At 39.7% G+C, this 25,659-nt stretch overlaps 1 protein-coding gene across 3 annotated transcripts in view; it reads right to left on the bottom strand.

Annotated features, from left to right (window-relative positions):
• The window catches only part of ZDHHC8 (zinc finger DHHC-type palmitoyltransferase 8), a 234,785-nt gene extending 214,121 nt beyond the window's left edge, over window positions 1-20,664 (bottom strand). For 2 of the 3 annotated variants that reach the window (XM_008171708.4, XM_024108332.3), the window contains exon 1: window positions 20,377-20,659. In XM_008171708.4, coding sequence (XP_008169930.2) covers window positions 20,377-20,480 — 104 coding nt within the window. In that variant the 5' untranslated portion in view covers window positions 20,481-20,659. Of the gene's footprint in view, window positions 1-20,376 lie in introns of all 3 variants that reach the window. The other variant, XM_005295008.4, reaches the window with a different exon arrangement.
• Between the last annotated feature and the right edge of the window lie 4,995 nt (window positions 20,665-25,659).

The raw sequence follows: 25,659 nt of genomic DNA, 5'->3' as shown, positions 1-25,659 counted from the left end.
CTTGTCCCCTCCCTCACTTCACGGTAAACCCGGCATAACTCCTTCACTTTCACATGGCACTGCTGCTAATCCCTGCCATGCCCCTTTGCCAGCATCTCCCGGGCAATCTACTTGTAGAGGTCAATGTTTCTGCAGCTGGTCTGTAGCCTGCTTGCATATCCTTTTCTCTCCACAGCCCAAGGAGATCCAATACTTCTCGCCCGCTCCAGGCAGGAGTGCCTCTAGTAGCTCTCTCTGTGCGTGGAGCAGGCAAGGTCACTTTGGCAGTCAGATGCACACAACACATGTGAGGAAAAGGCACTTCAAAAAAGCACAGGGATTTTAAAGGGGAAGGTGGCTTCCAGTCTTTATGACCCATGGACAATGGAGTTCAAAACTGTGACCAGAGAAATCCCTGTCACAGGACAGGGGCATTGTGGGACAGCTGCTGGAGGAGTCCACACAGGTCATGCATAGTCTGCACTCACACTGTGTCAACCTAAGTGGGTCAACCGTAGCTCTGCTTCATTTGGAGAGAGGTGTTACTGCATCACTGTAACAGGATGCTTATGTCAGCTGCAGATACACGCATAACTCAGTGGACACCAGCGAACTTACATTGACCTACATTTGTAGCATAAACCAGGCCTCAGGCTACACTGACATAAGGGACTCAAAGCAATGTAAGTGTTCACATAAGAGGTTTGCACTGATTTAACAACATTAGTTTCTGAATGGAAGTAGTGAATTGTTGCAATTCTTGTATGAAGACAAGGCATAAGAAAGTTCTTTACCCTACCAGGATGTTTTTCTGAAATTTTACATTCAATTAAAGAAGATTTTGCCAGTACTGGGGAGTCAGGAAAGAGAAAAGTTTGCACATACTTGAGAGTCAAACTAGGAGCACGGTAGCCTATTTGTAGGTTGGTCCACACATGGCCAGGTATAGTCATCTTGTCAGTGCTTCTAACAATGCATCATTTTCTCTTGCAGTTTATCCTCTTGGGTTCAACACCTTATAAAAAGCATAGCAATTTTCTCAGTGGTCTCCCACTCAAGTTGAACAGGCCCAATCCTGCTTTACTTACTTGAGTCAACAAGATCTCAGCCCAAGATGATATGGCCTACAATGGTGAGAGACACAGGAATGCTGGTTGGAGACATAGGTTGGTTGTGGGTCAGAGTTACAAGAGATTCTCTCTCTCTCTCTCTCAGGTGGGAGAGGTCGGTAGCCACTGACTGCAGCAGCTATTGTTACAATGGGAAAAGAAAGCTAGCTCGTTCGACTTATGGTAAAATAGTCCTGGTGCAATACATGGCGTTAGACTTTTCACCTGGGTCCCTTGAATAAGTACCTCGTTTCTGTTTGAGATCTTAGCTCTTTTCAGAGCTTAACTTACTCACCCAATGGTTTATACCTAATTGCTGTTCTTGCACAATATTTAATTGATTGTTTCACCTGCTTTGAAATGGGAACTGCAAGCTCTTTGATAAAGAGAGCCAAAAAGGGGCTCCAGCTTTACCACTAAACCTGCTCCAAAGTACCTGTTTCTACATCTTCTGCTGAAATGCTATTTTGTAACTTACCATTAATATTTGGTGAAGAATAAATAAATACCCCTAGACCTCCAACTACATAAGGATTCTTTCTTATGGTATTAGTACCCTATGTATGGAAGTAACAAGTAAAGACAGGTCCCCACCCACAACAGTTTACAGTTTGACATTCTGAATCTGCAGTTGGTTCTAGGCAGGCACAGATATCTATCTACTTGATTCCAGTTGCAGGATCAGGGCTGAGACCAAACAATAGACAGGGGATGGTGGAGAATGCATGGGAAGTATGAAAGTAAGTGAAAGATAATGAGAGGTTTGTGTCCATGTATTTTAAATTACTTTTACCTTGTTTGATAAGACAGATTTTGGGGGAAGGGACAAAAGCAGAGGTGTCAGCATGTGTCCAGCTCGTGAAGCATAACACCTTCACTTGCAATAGGATGGGCCAGAATACCAGTCCTTTCCATTAAATTAACACTAGGACTAATTCTTACAGTGCAGAATCATGAAGTCTGATAATAGGCTAAATAAGGTTTAGGACTTCATATCCCCGATTCCTGCAGAAAAAAGTAAAATTTCTATAGGAACTGGGGTGTACATTATTTTCATTACTTGGATATACATAGCCTATGCTAAGTTATTGATAACACCTGATCTCATTACCTCTCCTCCCACCCTCCAAACACAACCCAGCCTCTACTGGGAATCCCAGAATGTAGTGATATAAAATCCAGCTAAGAGAACCTTTATCAAAAATGAATTGTAAATCAAATACAATGGACTGGGGAAAGGATCATAATTTTGCTGTTCTTGAACCACAGACCTTATGATTAAATCTGTCCCACTAGCCCTGTAATACAATGCAAGAAACAATTTGTCATGGAAAATTAGCCAGTCTAGAATGATATAAATGAATGTTTAATGACTACAGTGTTAGAACATAAAACATTTAACGGTAGCTGGTGAAATTTTGATACAGGCATCTCCCCATTCATATGTCCATGTAGATTTACACATGGAAATCAAAACGGCCAGATGCATCATAGCAGAAAGATGTACTAACGGCCCTCTTGTTTGACCTCTGGCACACAGTGAATGGGTGCAGGCCGGAGGGCAGAACCTTTGGAAGATAGCAACAGAGGGTCCTGTGGCACCTTTAAGACAGAAGTATTGGGAGCATAAGCTTTCGTGGGTAAGAACCTCACTTCTGAAGCTTATGTTCCCAATACTTCTGTTAGTCTTAAAGGTGCCACAGGACCCTCTGTTGCTTTTTACAGATTCAGACTAACACGGCTACCCCTCTGACACTTTGGAAGAAAGTCTCTCATAGCAGCATCTTGGCCAGGACTCTATGCATCAGCTGTACAAAAAGCCTGACAGTGACACACATTCGTGCATCAATAGACTACTAAAGTAGAAGGCAATCACAGAAGGAATAAAAGTTTAGGTGAATTATTTTTTATTTTCACTCTAACTCAAAAGTTGGATTAAGTGACTTGCCTGAGGTCAGACAGGAATCAAACCCAGATCCTGTGAAGGTCAGTGCTTTAATCAAAAGACTGTCCTTCTCTAAAAATGCCTCATCTAGACTGTCTTTCTGCTGACTCAGAATGATTCCCTAGGATTACATTTGCAGTTATGTGTATAAGTGCTAAGCATTATTACTGAAACTGCTAATTAGTGCCAAGGATGATGCTGGTTTAAACACCTGTCCACTGGGAACTGGACTGCAACCACAATTCATTTCACAGCCAATGAAGAGAGGTGATAATGACTCATTCATTACTGACCTAGACTAGCTAGACGACCCAACACTTTCAGAGGAATTTAAAAGCCTCCCCTGCCGCAAGTCATCTGTATCTACACTAATCCTCCTCCTATCTGAATGCATAAGAACCATATATCAGCACACTGAAATGTGGCTCTTTGAAAAAGATCTGTTATAACCAGCTGCTTCACTATTTTAAAAGATGACCATTATCCACACACACCACAGAGTCCCCTTAATTGAGATATCCCATGGGATGTCTTATCTTCCTGTTTAAGTAGCTGTCCTGATTAACACCTCAGTCCTGCACCAAGCTTTGCACAGGCAGATCCCTGTGCTCACAGACTCCCATTTGAAACCAGCAAGGGTCCATGCAGGGACAGGAATCTGCTTGGGTGAAGCTCACTGCAGGACAGAGGCTTAGACATGAAATAAAAAAAACATACAAGTAGAAGGGGTTCAGTGCAGTCTATCTTTAATCTTCTTCAGCTCACGTGTTAGGAACGCAGTGCAGAGATTTTCCCACTTGTTTAAAATGGCATTTGTACCCACTGGAAGTAACTAAATGAACCTGCTTGGAAGAATCTGTAGACAGCAGTCATTGACATTCACCTGTCAAACACCATGCCCTAGCTGGGACACATCCTAGGAAAACGTGAAGAACATTGTATTTAAAAGAAACCAAAACTTCCTCCATACTTATGTGCAGAAGCATTCAGCATCAACACGTTAAGTGTGAAAACTTTTCCCCCCCCAGGGCTAGATTTATAAGGGTACGTCTACACAGCAAATAAAAACCCGCAGCTGGCCTGTGTCTGCCAATTCGAGCTTGCGGGGCTCAGGCTGCAGGGTTGTTTCATTGCTGTGTAGACTTCCAGGCTTAGGCTAGAGGCCACGATCTAGGACCCTCCCACCTCACAGGGTCCTAAAGCCTGGGCTCCAGCCCGCACCCAGAAGTCTACACAGCAATGAAACAGCCCCGCAGCCTGAACCAGAGTCAGCTGACATGGGTCAGCTGCAGACATCTTAGCTGCTGTGTAGACATAGCCCAAGGGTGCTCAGTAGTTACAGCAGAGGCCAGATTCTCAACGGAACTCTGACCCACCAGCTCCAATTGTCACTTATTTAGGTACCTAAATGGGTGTGGGTGGGTGCTGAACGCATCTAAAAAAAAAAAATCTGGTCCTTGAAGTACAGTTTCTGGTACCTGGTGTCTGTAGCTGGAGTGCAACATTTAGGCCTGGTCTACACTAGAGTTAGGTTGACGTAAGGCAGCTGGTAAAAATATTTACCGCACCTTTCAATATTTTATTGTACAAAGTCATGTCATTGCAAAATATTTTACCCTGGGTGAGGGACAATGTGAAAATTATGGAGTAAACCACATACCATGGAGACAGGAATATTAGAAATAACAGATTTTGTAAAACTGGCTATATGGGGTTGTCCAGAGTGCTTAGAGCAATAAGGCATCTTTGACAAGCATGGGTGTCAGGATGAAAACTGTGGAATAACTGCTGTCAGAGGCAGGCCTGGTTTTGGAAAACCCCTCCTTTTTTCAGCAAATTCAACTTAAAGTTGTATGGGATTATTTTCATTTTATATATAAAACCTCACTTCTAATTTAACTTTGCTCATGAGTGAGATCTCATTTTGCATGTTTGTTTTTCTCTTAAAATTTAATGTTTTGCACTAGCACTAACACTCCCAGATATATGATGATCCAGTAGCGGTGGGTCTCAGTGTTCAATCCAAGTTTGCTGTCAGCAGTGTACGGAGTTGCCTCAACATTTTACCACAGTATCATATTCTGTTGTCTTATTATTTAGCTCCTCAGAGGCCAGTAATACTGTAGTGTAGTACATTAGCCAATTGAACTGCATATGCAAATTGAGTACATTCTAACTGGTTGCGATGGCTTCAAATTGTTCTGCCTGGGTGGTGCAGAAAAGGTTGCATATGGAATCCCCTACAAGATATACAATATCCAAGTGGTCTAAGGCACCAGACTCAAGGCTTTGTCTTCCCCTCTACTGAGTGGTCTGGTGTCCGTATGGAGCCATGGGTTCAAATCCCACTTTTAACACACAAATAACGCCACTGCTTCCCTGCAGGCTGAATATGTAGAAACAGTGAACCAAATGGGGTCAGAAAAGACACTGACATGGCAGATTCTTCTCCTGTTCCCTATGGAAGGAAGGCCTGACAACATCAGTATTACCAACCCCAGGTGGTTGGTTGGTTGGTTTTTTTTTTTAAACACCAAAATACAAGATTATTAAAAATAAGCTTTAGATTCTTGCTTTTTGGTTTTAACCGTTTAGGGTACACTTAGGTCACACCTCTGAACTTGTGTCTCCAACCATGAGGGTGTGGAACTCTTCAATGAAAGCAGAGATTCTCACATAAATGACTATCTCCAGGAGCTGGGGCTTTAAGAAAACAAACAAACAAACACACACATCAAGTCCCATGGGACTTGCAATAAAATGTCAAGAAGCCGGCAACAGTAATCTTAGCAAGAGGTGGCTCTGCTCACTACTGCGTGTGCAGGCAGCACCGTTCTGCTCTCATACTGCAGAACAGCAGCATCCTTGCTGATTTTTTCCCCCAGGCTGCCTGAGTGAATTGGGTGGGGCTTGGGATGGGGGAGAGAAAAGAGAGAGAGACCCCGACCCTTAATCTTACACCAGTTTGTTCAAAAAGCACTCATCTCAGGTTATTTTGCAAGGGTTTATCAGCAATGAGATAACAGTAAAAATAAATAGGTAGTAGTTTACTCTCATCTGCAACAGCAGGCGCCTCATTGCAGCAGGAGAAGATTTGACGTGTACAATATCTAGAGCCTGTAGACAAGCTCAGCATACTAAACTTACACCCTGCTCTGTAGGAAAATGTTGGAACTGGATGTTCCAGAGTTTGATTGCATATACTACATTAAACGCTCTCCCCAAAGTGAAATCAAAGCCTTAAACAACCAAAACGAGAATAATCCAACTCTAGTTTGTTCTCATTATACATATGACCAGGGACTGTTTCATGGTATGTAGCCTCTTAATTCACAGTGGCTTTACTGTTTGTCACATTCTAGCTTTAACTCGGATTACATCCTCTGTTTAAGTGTGAAATTTACCCCTGTACAGAGGGCCAAAACAGGCCTATGAAACCACTTAAAACCAATGATTTAAAGTGCTAATAACTCCCTGAGCAAGGGCAGATTTCACACCAAGTGCATTGTAGAGTACATGCTGAGATTTCTTGCATAGATTATCTACAGATCTAAACCAGGAGACAGGCTTTTTTCCCCCATTTGCCTGAACAGCAAACTGCTTCAATAACTTATTTGAAACAATCCTGAACATAAACCAATGTGTGACCGAAACAGTCTTAAGCTGCTTAAAAGTATTGTTATTTCACAAGGTATCAGTAACTTTTCCCTAAATTGTCAAGTCTTGATAATTCTGTAGCAAAATGCATGCTAGTTGACTGCTCCTTTCTATGTAGTAGGAGTTAATTCAAAACCATTTCCAAATGGGGGAAGATGCTCCTACTTTGAAAATAATCAAGTGCGCACCACTTTGTGAATTGCAATTCAGATTGTTCTGGCATGTGTGGAAGAGGCTTGTCTAGTGAAGTGCATGATAAGGGAATTAATACTTAGCATTGAAATGTTAAGTGCTAAAACAAAGCAAGGTTATTTTTACTGGGAAGTTTTACAAAACACTATTAGACGAAGGGCATGTCTACACTGCAAAATTAAGTCGACATACAGCCACCACAGTGATTAATTCAATTTTTAATGTCCACACTATGTTCTTTCTGTTGGTGGTGCGCATCCTCACCAAGAGCACTTACACGGATTTAACTGGCATTGTGGGGCACTGACAGATGGAGCCCTGCTGCCAGGGCTCTCCTTCATACCCCCACCCCTCTATCCCTCACTACGGGCCCGGACAGCAACAGGTGACGTAAGCAATGCAGTGTATACACAGACACTGCTTTGAACTAACTACATTGACTTAAGCGCTACATCTCTCATGGAGGTGAAGTTATTAAGTCGGTGTTACTTACATCGGCCAAAGTGACATTTTAGTGTAGACACTAATAGGTATGGTAAAATAATGAATAAGTTTCTGTATAAAGAAGCTGTTCTCACACTAATGTACAGAGATTTAGCCTTAGAACTCCTGAGAGACTCTCTCCCTATCTCCAGTACAATCCAGGCCATTGGGAAGCCTCAGAACATAAGAGTAAATCTCAAATAGTTAATAATGATTTCACATTTGGAATAAAAAAAATCAGTATTTACTATTTAGCAACGATTGAAAGTAACCAAGATAATTCCTAAATTGAGTTAATACAAGTTTTATTTTATATCTGCAGCCAGTACACATGATGAGATAAAGGGTAGCATTCCCAGTGATATCTACACTAGATATGTACATTAACATCCAGCTATAAATAAATAATTTACGCCCCTGTAAACAATAGTTGTTACTTTAGTCTAGGCATATTTTATTTGCAGTAGTAGGAGAGCAATCTGGGGCTAATGAAATATTCCATCTGGACATGTATATTGCAAACTGAAGATTTATGTAACATGCATGATGCTGTTGTATACTCGTCTGAGTTGATTTTTATTATCACTAAGTCAGATGTCTTTCTCGTTGCTAAGTGGGTTTCCTTTTAATTGGAAGCAGGCTATCTGTACTGTATCAGAAACTATTACATGCTTTATTACCATACAGCTTGTAAGTTTTTTTGGCAGAGGTGGATCAAATGTCAATGTATCTTTATTCATAATTATATTTTCTCTGGCGACTAAATTCACCTAATGGGTTTTTTCTTAGTATAATTTAAGATACCTATTGAGATTGTAATAACTCCACTTTTCTAGCCTTAGATCAATTTCACCTGGCATTGCTTGATGGGGGAAAGACATAAAAACAGACACCGGAGCAGCGACACCAAAGTTTTGCTGCATCACTACTACTTCACTCCCCATGTTCAGCTCCAAAATTCTTGCAGCACTGTAATGCTACCATTCAACTTTTAAGGCCTTTTTTACATGAGAAAGTGTTCAGCATAATCGAATACGTGAATTCAAACAGATATATAGAACAGGTGCAGCATTACGTGGACACTTTTTTCATTAGGTCACTTGGGAAAAGGATATAAGCTACACTGAAAAGCCACTCATAATAATGTTCACTCGAGGACATAACTAAAACTAGCAACTGTCCCATGTAGACAAACCTTAAGATGGTTGGGGAAAGGTGGAGTAGGTGGACCTTGCAATTCTGAATTAGTTACAATTTTTAAGAATTATTTTGTTTTGAATGAGCAACCCTTGTAGTTTACATTATCCAGAGACCAAGGGAGCTTGTTCCCAGGCTATTTATAAATAGAAACAATCTCTATGAAAATGTTCAAAGGGAGCATGCCCAGCAGAGTTTTCAAACATGGTCTGTAGTTCAACTAATATTCCATAAAAGACCCCAAGCCAAAAAATTGCTTTGGTATAACCAAGTACAGACACTAGAGGCTTACGCTCATCTAATTCAGATTGTTTTACTCTCTCTAAGTGCTATTTCTGTATGCGTCAAGATTCCTAATCTCTGTTCATTAGGAAAATTAAAGGAACTTGCTACTGGCATAAATCGCACATGTTGGTCAGCCACAGCTGCAGTCAACATACAGGGATAACTTTCATAAGATTAGCTATTTTGACTTTTCAAACTAGATTAGCATTCCAATACCATAGTGAGGATTGCATTAAAAATAGCTACTGAAAGGAGATTAATATATAGTCTCTTCTCAGTCCACATGCATCTCTTAGTGGTAGAGAAGAGAAAAACAACACTTAAAATAAGAGGGCACACAGGAAATAATCTGGTCAAGTAACTAGGTTCTACAAATGATGGAAAACCTAATCTGCGTAATTAGGAAGACCCGTTCTTCCTCTTAAAGGGTTTGTGTACACCTGGATACTAAGAAAAAATAAAGAATTAACTAAAGGTGTAAATGTAATGTGGACACTTATTCAGAATTAAAGTAGCCTTAATTCAATTTAGCTTAATACATTTCCAAAAGGTCACTTTAATTCTGAATAGGAGCATCCAAACAGGGGGTTGATGAGGTTTATATAGTTTAAAAGTGAATTTGGATCAGTATTTCTGAGTGTTCCCATGTCTTCATGGAAAATTCACAGGCAAGTTGGTGTGAAAAAGCTAGGATATATATTTAAAGCATAATAGCTAGTCCACATCAACTTCTGTGTAGATACTCTCTTATTCCATACTAATAGTGCCTTTTTGCAGTTTAGCTTAATACCTATTCCATATTAGCGATTCTGAATTTTCCCCTCCCATGTAGACAAGCCTCTACTGTGACACTCTGGACAAATCACCGTTGTGCCTCAATCTCTCTACCTATAAAATGGGGATCATATTGATTACACAGTTTATAGCTGAAAAGTACCATGTTAAGTGTTAGCTATTTGTTAGTGTCAATGAGGAATTTAAACATGTGCGCTGCATACTGACTTCAACTGTGGGTAAAACTTTTACCTTTAGAGGCCCTAATGTTTTGTCCATTTCCCTCTTAGTCCACAAGAGTATATAAACGCTGATCATAGACATTGTTCATTATTGCACGTGAATGGATTTCTGCTCCTAAAAAAGAAAACCAAACCATGCTAGATTGGTTGGACTCCACATGAGTAAGAGCCATAGAATCCATGGGAACTGGCTATAATAAAACCATGTTATAGTCCATTATAAAATCACCTTTCACACTCTAGGTAAATGGACTTTACCACTGAGATGTCATGTGAGACACAAATCCAGGCTAAGTGCTGGCTAGTATCATCTTATAGAACCACAATAAAACTGCCACTATTTTGCCTTTTAAAAGGGCATTTATTTGGGTTGATACAAATAAACATATGTCAGAGACACTGGCAAGCCTTAAAATTTACACCTTGATTATTTCCATCTGAAAGACCTTGCCTTTTCCAGAGTCATTCCTTTTATCTTCCCAACTGGAAGGAAATCACACACACACACACACACACACACACACACACACACACAAAAGAAAAACAAACCTGCCACTAAAGAGGCTTTCAGAATATAAAAGATTTAAAGCTCTTATAATACATTTGCAGATGCACATGACTGTCGTCAGTATCATCTCAGGCTAGAACTTTTAGTAATTATGCTGGAGAGTTAATTTCAAGTTTAACTTCATATTAAGCAAGAATCCTTTTGGGTCTAAGTTTTTTTTTTTTTAAATATAGTACTTATCTACGCAGGAAGTTGCACCATTTTAACAGAAAGGTGTTATTTTACACCAGTTTGGTTAACCTGGTGCAGCTTTATCTGTGGATACTCTTAAATTAATTTAAGCCATGTTTATAGTAGTTTAGCTTGCATCACTAAATTCACAGTTGCAAGCTGAATTGCTATGGCCAGTTTTAACCCAATACAAGTGTCCACACAGTGGTTTGCACCAGTTTAACTACATTTTGTATATCATATCTTTTGTTGAAATGGTGCAACTTGTGGTGCAGATAAATCCACTGTACAGGTATGAGGCTGCTTTCATCTAGTTTTCAACTATGTGGAACACTTTTACAAATGCACTTTGATACCAACTGAATTTGAAATCTCACTCTCCATGCCTGCGGGATCAGAGTAACTCTGGTGAATGTTACTGGTCTCTTCTTCTGTACCTGATCTGCAGAGGATGAGTGTTATGCCCCTCGTCCCCACAGCTGGAGAATCAGATGCTTTAGCTCAAGTGGTAGAGATGCATATTTTTAGCTCTGGAGTAAAGGCAACTCAGGCCTAATTTTTAGGCCCAGATCAAACCCAAACCCACCCAACCTGAGAGGATCTAGTCATTTTCTGATCTGACTCAGAGCCTTTCCCCCCAAACCAGTGTTAGCATGGCTCTCCTCCTGACTGTAGGGTCAGCAAGGCAGCTGGTGAGTCCCCTGTTCCTGCTGTTCTCTGCTGTGCACACTGCAAAGGGAGAGGTGCCAAGACACCTTGGTGCACTCCCTCCACAGCACAGCAAGATGGCAGCGGCCGGCAGAAGCAGGCCCAGTTTAGCCACTGCTGTGCCAAACCCACAGGAAGGAGATGACCCGACCCAAGAAGGACCCGTTGTTTTCCCACCCAACCTGGACCCAAACACTTGCAGTCTAACCTCATCAGGTTTGATTTGGGTTACAGGGTTCTAGTCTGGAGGTCCCTGCTTCACCCTTGGGTGTGCTTGACAAGATAGCATGCAAACAAGCAGTAAGAGTTCAGGATACTTTTTCCAGAAGAGCTAAGAAATTTCACTTTCCTTTTTAAAATCTTCAGTTAACGAAGGCAGGTTTTCCTGATACTTGTGTTTCAAAATAAGCAGGAAGAATCCAGAAAGTGAGGCCTTGCAAAGGGTACCCCTGACAAGCCAGGTTAAAGGGATACTGACAACTTGACTTTTGAAACTAATTTTAAAATAGTGTTCCGAGAAAACACCATTTAAACAGTATCCGAATTTAAAGAAAACAATTAAAAACCATATAATGGGTTCCTTCTGCTCCCCCGTGATGTTTAAGAGCATGATTCAGGAAGCGCAAGAGCAGCACTCAACATGCTTGAGCCACCTATTTTCTCCGCTGTGTGCCTACTCCCTCTTCACTTTCAGCTGTTACTAGTCAACAGCACCGGGCCTGGAGACCAGCATACACTGAGCTAAGAGGTGCAAATGATCAAGGAAACAGCGGATTATAAACCAAAGTAAACTGTAAAGTCTTCCATTTCTAGTAATTTTGTGTTACTTGCAACTACACTGGCTAAATCATCATCAAACTGAACTGATTTTCAAAAACTTATAGTGTGACTTTAACATTAACCTAGCAAAGCAACCTTAGCGGTGTAGTAACTGATAGCATCCTCCTAAGGGGATGTATGCACCACTCAGACGATAACCAGCATAGTTACATCACTGAAGCTATGTGGGCACAACCCCATAGTGTAGACACAGCCTACACAAACACAAGAGGTTTTTCCATCAGTGTAGGAAAGCCACCTCCCTGAACGACGGGAGCCATGTTGACGGCAGCATTCTTCCATCGGACATAGCTGCATCTATATGAGGGATTAGTCTGGCACAGCTTCATTGGGCAGGGGTGTGTTTTTTTTTTTTTTTTTTTTTTTCCCCCAGAAAAAAATATTTGGGCTCTGAGTCAGAATTTTAAGTCAATGTTGTAAATTAAAAAAAAAAAAAAAAAAAAAAAACCAGGAGGAAATATTGGTAACTCTTTCCAAAGAGTATAAAATTCTCTAGCAAGATTTATGATTTTCTGAATAAGACAATGCCATTACACAAATAAAGCTAAACTGGGTGTGGCAGGAGCTAGCTTCTGGAAATTAACAATATTCAGACAAGAAAGGAATGCGAGGACATTCCTGTTACCAAACTTCTTGGTTTAAAGTAAACAATGGAGGACAGAGGATAGGAAACCATCATTATTTAATATCTGTTTACTGATTTTGAAGTGACAGAGGTGCCAAAAAATGTACTTGGAAGGACTGTCTCTTCATTGCAAAAGGAGATGTGCGTTTTTCATTTAGATAGTGATCACAACTTAAAATTTCACTGGAAACAAGGAACAGAGAGCTGTATTGAGGTAAAAACTAATAGAGGTTAACCCTATGCCCCCTAACCAGAATCTGCATCTACTAGATGAATTGAGATGTCTTCATATAAAATCTTACTGGAGACAAGGTAACTGTTTCAATGTAAGAACACTTTTCGTAGTGAAGACATGAGTCAATGATCAGATCTAACAACTAAACCTCCATACTGCTCTACAAGGTACTTGCCACTGAGGCCTTATCTTCACTAGGAAAAGGTGTTTTAAGAGGTTAGCATCTTAGTGTAAATAAGGCAAGTTGTAGTTAATGTGTGTTAACTGATCAAGGTAAAGTCTAAACTCCCCCTTGAGCAGCTAGCATGTTAAAATTACAACTACCTTGTCTGCACTCAGACTAACATGTTAGCTAACTTGTGTTAAACACTAACACTGTTTTCCTAGTGTAGATATGGCCTGAATGTGAATGCTAGAATTCAGCTCTCAAGCCAGTAAACTAAGCAGCTGTCAAGGCTGCTTCCCCTCTCTGAACTTTAGGGTACAAATGTGGGGGCCTGCATGAAAACTTCTAAGCTTAATTACCAGCTTCGATCTGGTCCGCTGCCACCATTCCCAAGTGGATTCCCTTACCTGGGAAGCCTTCAGAAACTCTTCACCAATTCCCTGGTGAATACAGATCCAAACCCCTTGGATCTTAAAGCAGGGAGAAATGAATCATCCCCCCCCTCCTTCCTTTCACCAACTCCTGGTGAATACAGTTCCAACCCCCTTGGATCTAAAAACAAGGAAAAAATCAATCAGGTTCTTTAAAAGAAGACTTTTAATTAAAGAAAAAAGGTAAAAATCATCTCTGTAAAATCAGTATGGAAAATAACTTTACAGGGTAATCAAACTTAAAGAGCTCAGAGGACCCCCCTCTAGCCTCAGGTTCAAAGTACAGCAAACAGAGATAAACACTCTAGTAAAAGGTACATTTACAAGTTGAGAAAACAAAGGAAAACTAACACGCCTTGCCTGGCTATTTACTTACAAGTTTGAAATAGGAGAGACTTGTTTAGAAAGATGTGGAGAACCTGGATTGATGTCTGGTCCCTCTCAGTCCCAAGAGCAAACAACAACCAAAACAAAGAGCACAAACAAAAGCCTTCCCCCCGCCCCCAGATTTGAAAGTATCTTGTCCCCTTATGGGTCCTTTGGGTCAGGTGTCAGCCAGGTTACCCGAGCTTCTTAACCCTTTACAGGTAAAAGGATTTTGGAGTCTCTGGCCAGGAGGGATTTTATGGCACTGTACACAGGAGAGCTGTTACCCTTCCCTTTATAGTTATGACAGCAGCTTAAACATTTAGCTAACTTTTTATTCCAGTCAGCATCCTTGATGCTTTCTTAAGAAGATGCAGAAAACAGTGTGCTCAAGACTAATGATTGATGAGCTCTGTTTGAGTGAGGCGGTTGCAATTTTGAAGTTAAAGCTAACAGCTAACTTGCTCATAGCAACAGCAATTCTTTGGGGGGTGGGGGGGGGGGAACACATTTAGAAGTGGGCTGTTAACTCCACCCATCAAAACAGCATTCCTCCATTTTTTAATCACTGTATTGTAGAAGTGTTTGTATTTGACTATTCATGAAGTGCTAACCAGGTGGGAGGCACCACATGTACATTTAGAGGACACATTATCTTGGTCTCAAGGAGTTCACAATCCAGTGCAGACAAGCAAAACAGTTCTGAGGTTGTTAGTACACAGGGTGCCAGGATCTTGGGTTTTTTTCTGAAAGAAATTGTGTGGTGTGAGGAAGGAAAGGAGTTCATCAAGCATCATATAACCAACATCAGATGTCCTCTTGGGGGTACAGAGATAGCAGGGGACAACCATTTTTTTATTTTTAGATTTGTAAAAGTGTGCTTTGTGTGTCTCAAACAGCTATCATCTTTTCTAACAACGAAGAAAGATGACACAAAAAGCTTGGATAAGGAACTTCCACCCGTGCTGCAGTAAATCTGGAACTTTCAGCACCAAAACCACAGGCTGCTACCAAGTGAGCTAAAGGAGAGCTAAGAATTCCTTTTAGCTGCACCTAACAAGCTGTTGGGCAGAGGCCAACCCACTAGAGGGAGACATAACTACACACTAAGCCCGTATTTACATCAGCCACCATCCTCTAGAAATTGTCAGAGCTGAGTGAAATTTTTCGTTTCAAAACATCTTAAACCATTTTTTCAGTCTAGTGAAAATTTGTGGAAGACTTGTTCAAAATTCAGAGTAGCAGCCGTGTTAGTCTGTATCCGCAAAAAGGACAGGAGTACTTGTGGCACCTTAGAGACTAACAAATTTATTAGAGCATAAGCTTTCGTGGACTACAGCTCACTTCTTCGGATGCATATAGAGTGGAATAAATATTTATTTATTTAAGCTGTAGTCCACGAAAGCTTATGCTCTAATAAATTTGTTAGTCTCTAAGGTGCCACAAGTACTCCCGTTCTTTGTTCAAAATTGTATTTTCCCCTTCTTCCCATTTTGCCAATGAGAGAGGGAGGAAAACCAAATCAATTTTTCACAAATCATTTTTAGAAAACAATTGAAGTTTTCTGCAAAAAGCAATTACTAGGTTTTTGACCAGACAGGCTATCAGACCAGTGGGAGAAGTGAATTTCATAAGAGGACTTTCCACTGAGAACATTAAGACACTAGTTTGTTTAAGCATCCTAAGCAGATTTTAGAGGTAGTGAACTCCACATTTTAACAGTGTTTCCCCTCCATCTCTAACTCAGATGGTCACTATTTTCTTTTCACTCCTACTGTGACCCAATCTTCAATTTCTCTCTCCTTGCACCCCCATTAGTCAGTCTGTTTTCTCTGGGATGGTATTGTAAAAAGGAAACAAAAAAAAAAAGTCCTGAGTCACAGATTGCAGCCCCAGAGTGTCTGTTGCATACACCTCTGAGTACATCCCATTTACTTCCTCTATAAAAACCAAGCTGAAGTCTTATCTTTGACATTTATTGAAGGAGGTTCCACTTTTTAAATTTTCTCTTTACTAAAAGTTCTCCCATTTTATTAACCTTGTTTAAACCCCAATATAAAAGTTTTATTGCAGAAGGGACTTTTTGCTACCTCCCATGATCTCAGTGCCACCATTTCTGCAACGTCACCACCAGAAATTTCTCATGTTTATTAATCAGTGTGAGAACTCAAAACTTTTCTGCACTTACATGTATCGCCACACTATTTTGTTTAAGGCCCTGCACTCCTAGCATATTGTGCTACCTGCAATTCTGATTATCACAGCTACCAGACTAAAAAGCCACAAGTTCAAATCGTTCAGTACTAAAAACTGCAACAAGTGGGAAAAATAAGAGCCGTTATCTTCCTCTTTCCATTCTGTTCAGAATCACATTTCACGGTATGCACTTGTGCATTTACAGCACATACACTTTGGTAAAATACAAAACCCTTAATTGTACAACTGCAATTATGCAATTTAAAATACATAAAGGGGTGAGAGTTCATGGCAGAAGTCTGGTTCTTTGGATGAACATCCCCATGTTTACATCGTGATAGTCTGTGGTCAGAGGCATAAAACCCCCATCCTTCATGAAAGATAAGTTAAGATAAAAATATTGTATTCTGTTGCCAAAAATGACAGCAATTTGAAGAAAGTATACTGACGAAAGAGGTAACAGAATTTCTGCTACAAGTGAATGGTCACTCTAGATTTTTGGAATCTTAAACATAGAAACAATTTTCCCTTCATTCTTCCCTGACGCAATTACTTTTTTAATGGATGGGAAAGATGTATTAAGTAACTCTGAATGCTAATAATTTTTGAATAACTGTTACATTGTACCAGTCTTTTATGGGACTGAATTAGATCACCTTTTGGAATGCTCATATTTATTACTGAAGCAATATATTTTGAAGAATTAAGGGCACAAAAGTGCAATATTCAGTCAAATTCCTTGATTACTAACAAATTTAACTCTTCCCAAAAGAGCCAAAAGGGGACACACACACACACACACACACACACACACACACACACACACAGATAGGAATCTTGGTGAAAAAGTAGTCTTGGTGAAAAAGTAGTAGTGAAAAAAATCCATATTGGAATTTGCCTAAATTAAAGCACAATTGATCATAAGCACCATGGAATAATGCTAATGCCAATGTCTATGTAGTGTGTATTTCAAATGATTTTTAATTGCTACTAATCTATGATTTAGCAAAGTTTTCAGACCAAAGCTAAAAATAAAAATTCAATTAGTAAAAAGCTTAGACTGGCCTTCATTTTTAAAATGTAAAGAGCTCTTCATGTGGAGGAAAACATTTACTAATGACATAAGACAAACTTGCAAGCACTTACACACCTGAGTGGTCCCATTCACATTCTCAGCACTTTTCATAAGAGTAAAGTTACTCTCAAGTGTTTTCAGTATTCTCTGTATAGTAGTTCAGTAAGTGGCTTGGAAGTGATAGATAGCTAGGTAAAGTATTCTCATATTTAACCAAAGTCAGATTATCTTAATTATTAGATTCCCAACATAAGGAAGATTAAGATCCTGATTACAGTGTCCTACAGATTTGTGCACTAACTTGGTGTAATACACAAGAATGTTTGCTTTCTGACCTCAATCTATTAGTCGGTCTTGCCAGGGCATCCAAGTTCATGTCACAGGAATATCTGCCTTAAGATTTGAAAGTTTTAAATAAGGAAATAGTGAAGTGTTGATAAATCTTAAAACTGGACCCTTCCAGCTGATACACATTCATGTTACGATGGTCTTAAATCCAATTCAATCCTGCTAAGGGTTAGCCATCTAGGACCAGTTCCTCAGCTGGTGTAAATCAGAGCTCCACTAAAGTCAATGGAGAAGAAGATCTGGTTCACAATCCCAGCCTTGCAGAGATGCTGCCAAAATCTGTAAAACAAGCTACTAAAGGTGAAGAGTTGTTGGAGAAGCCAAACAGGGACCCTACCTTCACTTATCCAATGCAAGTCAAACAACTTGTTTGTATTCCAAGAAAAATATTTATTGAAAAGCTAGTGGAAGATGGAAAACCAATTCTTTAACTTGTTTGTGCAAGTGTTGGTCTGGCAAGTGACAAATCTAAGGCCCTGTCCAGTCACACCTACTTGCTGCTACTCCTGTTATAAATCAAGACTTCACAACAGCAGGCAAGGGTGTTCTGGGACTAGAACTATTCTCAGAAAAAGCAAAGTGCATTGGAAGCCTGCTAACAACTGTAACAATTATGCAGTTGTATTTTTTTAAGCTGTTGCTGGCTTGGTTCAAGCTGCAGTACGGTGAGGGCCTAAAAATCATTTATCTGGATAGAATTGTTCGATAATAGTAGAAATAACCAGCCAGATGTATACAATAGATTAAAGGTGACTTTAAAAACAACTCATTCTCTTATAATGGAAAAATAAGGATACTTCCCTCTTAGCACAGACAGATGCTATGAGACTATATATTAAATACAATACAGTAAGCTTGATTGAGGAAGACTTTTAGTCATCGACCGTTCGTAGCACTACGTTCAAAGTCTCTTATTCAACCCAATAAATACTCATACTTCCAAAGCAATGGTCAGATCCCTTTGTATACATCTGTTGCTTAGGATATTGTGAAACATCATGTTAGTACCGAGAGATCATTTAAGTTGCAACCATACTTTGCGCAAAAGTCACAGTAAGCTTTCTTCCCCCGAAACCTCAAGAATTAGAACTGAACATCACAGAGACTATTAGTATGTAAGGTTCAAGGTCACAGAACTATGAAGACTTCTTAAAAGCCACACAATGTCAGTCTGAAATATCTGAACCAAATCGAACACATAAAACAACCTTTGTCTCACGTCTGTCGGTGTACAACCAACTATAATTAAATACTCAAATGATGAATGGCAAGCCTGTAAAGCTAGCAGCAATTCTTTGAGTGCCAGTTACAAGGAAGTACAGTATTAAAGCTGGCAATTTCTTCTAAATGAAAGCACTAATAAAAATAAAGAAAGTTATGGTCGAGGGCATTTGTGCCAGTGTCAAACGCTCCTTCTATAATACAATATAACCAACATTTGTATCTTATTCTGAAATTTTAAATTAATATTACTCAAAGGCTAATGAACACCCTAAACTGCTGGTACAGTACAATACTGAAAATCATATCACAGCCAATCCAAACCAGGTAGCAGACACAAGCATATAGTCCCAACGTTAAACGGCAATCTTGCAGTGCTGACAGTTTTCCTGGTCTCAATTTAAAATTCAACCATGATAAAACAGGATACATAAAAAGTTTCAAAATAAAGCAATGAAGTATGAATCTTCTAGTTCATATCCATGTAAGAGGCTTTTCATTTCTAGAAGAGAGGGAATATGCATCGAAGCACATTTCAATCAATTACAACAAACCCATAAAGACAGTTTGGAACACATACATTTGAATTAAGTAATTTTGACACCTCTTCTTAAAAATATATAACGATGCCTTTGCAAGCAAACTCCAGTATTTCAAGCAAAAAAAGGGTTAACACTCTCTAACTCAATGTAACATAAAGAGAGGGGAAAGAGCTAAAGCAGGACACGACTCACATATTAATATGACTACTGGAGAGCTGCAAGCCAGTGTCTTCGGAGCCAGAGCATAATTTTGCATCTAATGGGGGGGAGGGGAGAAGAAATGAGCAAAAGAAAGATTTTGGGGGGTGGGGCAGAAACAACACAAACCAAAACCTAAGTCTGTATATCAGATTCTGAAGCTTCAGGGACAATTATGTAAAAAGATACATCGATGATTAAGTGTGTGTGGGGGGGGGATTCTTCTGAGACGCTGATAAAGAAAAACAACAAACAAAACACCAAACAGAAAACAAAAACCCAGAAACCCATCAGATTTTCAATACAAAACCCCAAAACCCAGAAACCCATGAGATTTTCAACACTTCTCTCTCTCCTCCCCCACCTCCATCCACAGACTTTGGCCAGATTTCATTTCTAATGGCACAAAAGCATTTTACCTCTGCAAATATATTTCTCTCTCTCACACATAAATCGACTCTATTTGCATATAAGGGGGAGAGGATGGTAGTTAATTGGCGCCTTTGGTGTGCACAGACAGCAGCTGCCAGAGTCTGAGAGAGCCACCATTTCATGGCAAATAAACCCTTACCAGTCAGACACATTTTTATGCTTGGGAAATAGAACAAACCTCTGCAAACTGAAGCCAGGGAGGGATAGCAAAAGGCGTGGAGAGCAGGAGCTGCAGCGTCAGGGCCTTGAGGAGCTGTCAAGCCACGAACCCCCCCTCCCTAGCAACCCAGACAGTGGAAGCCCAGCCCCAGCCAAACTGCCCCCCCCCAGCCAGTCCCCACAGAGTCACCCAGTCCAGACCCTCCAGAGACAGAAGCCCAGCTTTACTTACGTGAAAACAAAAAATAAAGTAGTCGAACCCACTAATAAGGCAGCTGCTGTGGAGACAGGGATGTATTTAGTAGGTTTAAACCTCTTTCCAGTGCTGCTGGGCATCCTGTAGTTAACACATCACTATGTATTCCAACCCAAGAGGCACCAGGGAGGGAGGGAAGGGAGGGAGAGCAAGATGCGAGGACCCTCCAATGCAGAGGCAAGGCAGGGAAAGGGGGAAAAGAAGGGACGAGGCAGAGAGAAAGGGAGTGAGAAAGAGGGATTGAGAACAGCTGACCTCCAGCACAGGAAATCCCACCCACACAGGCCAGCCCACTCAGCTGATGTCAACGAGCCCCTTAAGGTAGAACTGCACTAAGAGAGAGAGAGAGAGAGAGAGCACCCTCCCCACGCAGAATGAAGACATACAGGACCATAGACACTTCGCATACTAACACGTACATTCAAAACTGCAGTGCAAATAGAGGCAGCACAATAGAAGCCACAAACGAGCTGTGGACAAAGACAAGCAGGCATCTGGCTAGAGATTAACACACCACCATACGCAAATTTCCACCACGCTCCTCCCTAATGTCCTGTCGACTTCATAATTGTTCTATAGAATTTTTGTTAACCCCTTCTTTAGAATTCAGTAGACACCTATATTCCTGCTATAGGGATGGAGAGGCTTTTTGAATCCAATGTGGAAAGGGTCGATTTAACTATTTCTAGAGAACCCTATTGGTTTAAATTCTATGGAACTTTTTCATGACATTCAAAAGTTGAAATTCATCAGTTATCAGATTGCACAACACAATCCAGATTTGCATATCAAATACTATTGCCTCGGTACTGTGAGCTGCTGCTCATGGACAAGCCTCTTCAAGGGTCCCATTGAACTCAGCAGGGCTCTGCATAGAGGGGTCCTTCTATGCCAAACAGCTCACAGGATTAGGGCGTGTAAGGAGGAACACCAGCACCACAGACCCAAGTTTGATTTACTATTAATCAAGGAATCATGGTCTTTAGTATTCAAACAACTGCTAGGTTCCTCTAATTGTTTGAGTGTCCTGGAAGTTTAATTTTTGCATAAATGATTTAATTAACCCAGAATTGTGTTGTTTGCTCTACTGTTGTTTAAAGGGGTTTCGTCCAGTCCAGTAAGGAGGCACAAATAATATGTGATTTAAGGTGACAGAGCAGAAAGTTTGCCAAAATGTTCTATCCAGAGAGTGTTGCTGTGAGCAGCTCCCTCTTGTTCATATTAAAGGGGTTCAAGCTCAAGTACCCTCACTGGTCACAGTGGAGCCAGTATCACATGGTGAGAGAGGTGGTCTTTGTTAGATGCAAGGCCATTTAGGATTTTATAAGTAAAAAAATATCTGGTTTACACGGGATATATGCCCCCCTTCTAGTCATCAGTGGCTAGCTAAAGTTATAGCTGCCCCAATGCATACCCTTCCTATAGACCACAATGTATACTGCTAGAGCTTACCTTGCTTCAACCAGGAGTACATTGCACCACAACAAATAATAGCTTTCCTTCTCTACATTAGAGGATAGTACTAGTACAGCTACACTGCTAGCTAGAAACTAAACATCCCAATTTTGATCAGGTGAATATTAATATTGCTCATTGTAAGAGGCCAAATACATACCTAATTTCCCAGTAAGTTAAAGAGCAGATTCCCAGAGGCTTAACAAAAAAAACCCTTGCTCTGGATTACAAATAAGGTGCAGCAGTTTAAAGTAATTCAGTCAATTAACCTGCCCTCCCAGCACACCTGAACTGAAGCTCTTCCTTGAGTATAAGCTTTTCCTGGAGCCTTCATTTGGCTAAATTTGTAACCCTTCCGCTTTTTTAGAGAAGTGAGATGAGTGGAGGAAGTGTAATGACCCAGAGGTTCCCTTTGGTGAGACCTATACTATCCATCACTTCAGTATTTCAAAATTTACCATCCTCCCCCTTCAAAACGAGATCAATTTGATCAGATAAGATTGAGATGAAGCTGCATAGGCAAACGGGACTGCACACCTTTCAGTGTCACATTTCAATTGGATAGAGAGAAGCTTTTAAGCAACATGCTTGCTGTGTATCTATGCAGCACTCAAAGCCCATGGGAGCCTGAGGAATAAGAGAGAAGGACAAGAAATTAAACCGAAGACTGCTGCATGGCAGCATACACAGCACCACCAATCAGAGCCTCTAAATCTACTTTGGTAGTTATAAATCAATAATTTCTCATGTACAACTATGAAATCTCAGAATATCAGCTAGCAACTTTCTTTCTGCACCCTCTTAGAACAGAATTTTATTTTACATCACTTTTTATTCTCAAAGGTATCCAAAGAATTTTAATTAGGGCTGTCAATTAATTGCAGTTAACTCACAATTTACTCAAAATTGTTTTGCAATTAATCGGTTTTAATCACACCATTAAACAATAGATTACCAATTAAAATTTATTAAATATTTTGGATGTTTTTCTACATAATCATATATATTGAATGCTGTTGCAATTACAATCAAAGCATATTATTTTTGATAATTTTCAAATATTTGTAAATAATATTTTCTCAGTTTACCTCATACAAGTACCATAGTGCAATCTCCTTGTTGTGGAAGTGCAATTTACAAATGTAGATTTTTTTTTGTTACATAACTGCACTCAAAAACACAATGTAAAACTTCAGACCCTACAAGTCCATTCAGTCCTACTTCTCCTTCAGCCAATCGCTAAGGCAAACAAGTTTGTTTACATTTACAGGCCTCTTATTTACAAGGTCACCAAAAAGTGAGAACAGGCATTTGCATGACACTTTTATAGCTGACATTGGAAGGTATTTACGTGCCAGATATGCTAAACATTCACACACGCCTTCATGTTTCGGCCACCATTCCAGAGGACATGCTTCCATGCTGAGGATGCTCATTTAAAAAAAACAAAACAAAAAAAAAAAACACTAATGTGTTAATTAAATTTGTGACTGAACTCCTTGGAGAACTGTATGGCCCCTGCTCTGTTTTCATGTTATAGCAGTCTCAGATGATGACCCAGCACATGTTCATTTTAAGAACACTTCCACTGCAGATTTCACAAAACGCAAAGAAGGTTCCAATGTGAGATTTCTAAAGATAGCTATAGCACTCGACCCAAGGTTTAAAAATCTTAAGTGCCTTCCAAAATCTGAGAGGGACAAGGCGTGGAGCATGCTTTCAGAAGTCTTAAAAGAGCAACACTCCGATGCGGAAAGTACAGAACCCGAACCACCAAAAAAGAAAATCAACCTTCTGCTGGTGGCCTCTGACGCAGATAATGAAAATGAACATGAACATCTTTGGATTGTTATCAAGCAGAACCCATCAGCATGGATGCATGTCCCCTAGAATGGTGGTTGAAGCATGAAGGGACATATGAATCTTTAGCGCATATGGCACAAATATCTTGTGATGCCAGCTACAACAGTGTCATGAGAATGCCTGGTCTCACTTTCAGGTGACATTGTAAACAAAAAGCAGGCAGCATAATCTCCTGCAAATGTAAACAAACTTGTTTGTCTGAGCGACTGGCTGAACAAGAAGTAGGACTGAGTGGAGTTGCAGCTTCTAATATTTTAAGTTATATTTCTGAATGCTTTTTTTTACATCATTCTATATTTGTAAGTTCAACTTTCATGATAAAGAGATTGCACTACAGTAATTGTATTAGTAGAATTGAAATATACTTTTTTTTTTACAGTGCAAATACTTGTAATCAAAAATAAATATAAAGTGAGCACTGTACACTTTGTATTGTGTTGTAATTGAAATCAATTTGAGAAATGTAGAAGACATCCAAAATAATAATACAATACCATTTAAGTAACAGTGTAATTAATCACATGATTAATGACAATTTTTAAAATCACTTGACAGCCCTAGTTTTAAGATAAAACCTAGAAAACTGGTCTTTCATTTAATAACAAAATCCAGTGGGTATTGATAAAGGAGAAAGTGGTGAACAGTGTAGGAGTATTTCTTAATCTTCTAAAGTACTTTGAAGTCTCCAAATTTCCACCTAGACAGCCACTACTAGTAGAATGCAGTGCCCATCTTCTAGGTGGCTGCTGAAAAGTTCTAAATTAGGCAAATTTCACCATAGAGTTGGGGGTGGAGGGAAAACAACATGACCACTATATCACTGCTTTGAAAATAGCACTTGTATTTAAACTGTTTGGTTAAAAAATACAACAGACCTGCATTGTAGTCTTGTTTCAATCTGCAACTCTCATATCTGATCAGCATTGTGCTTAGAGCTCTGAAAATTTCCCAGTGACACCCCAAACTCAGAAAATTAATTACATTTATGTCAGACACAGGATACATCACCCTGACTGTAGAAAAAAAAATAGTCATTGCAGGAGATGACATTTGGGAAAGTGTCTGCTTTACATAAGACAGCAGCTTTCATCAATATGCATAATGACAAGAATTTTTTGGGAAGAGTCTGGGTTGTGTTGTAATGTTTAAGCATCCAGTATTTAATATATTCAAGTCGCTTGTTTTTATGCAATCTTGTGTTTACCTCCTTATGAAGCTCAGTATTAGCAATTTTCTAATATGCACCTACCTTATCTAAGGTATGCCTGGACACAGTTTAGAGAGTAAGATTTACTGAATATGATCCTCTTCTATAGAAATTTACACCCATTAATGCAGACTTCAAAATAATTTAAAGGTCACGTTTAAACAAGTATACTGAAGACATTTAAAAAAATTAACAACAATAAGGTTTAGGAATAAGCAGATCTTAAAACAAACAATTTATATATATATATATACACACACACACACACAGGCCTTTGTAATCCATAGAGAGGATTCAGCTGTTTCTAAATTGGACACAGGGTTATCACTAGCCCCACACCTTAATTCTCTCCATTCTCCCAAACAGCTGATCACTATATCCCAACAAGAAAAATATCACCATTCTGTTCATATTGATGGCATAATTTCTGCAAATCAGGCAAGCAAGAATTCTGCAAGTCACAAAATTTAAGCATGTTCTGCCCTTAATGTAGCTTTTGGGTGCATTATTTTTAAAGGCTCTTCTCCTCCCCCAATATATTATATATTGTCATAAAATAAGATTAAAAATTCTGGAGACAAGCTGGGGTTGAAATGAGTAAATAGCTGGTAACATACAAAAATGGAATCCTGTGAATTTCCTCACTAGGATTGAAAGTGTAAACATAATAGAAGTAACCACTGAATTATCTCAATTGAACTTTCAAAAGTACTTCCTTAGCAAATTTGTGTTAC

Source organism: Chrysemys picta, chromosome 15 (assembly GCF_011386835.1).
Source record: "Chrysemys picta bellii isolate R12L10 chromosome 15, ASM1138683v2, whole genome shotgun sequence".
NCBI lineage: Eukaryota > Metazoa > Chordata > Testudines > Emydidae > Chrysemys > Chrysemys picta.
This window is presented reverse-complemented; position numbering and strand designations above follow the sequence as displayed.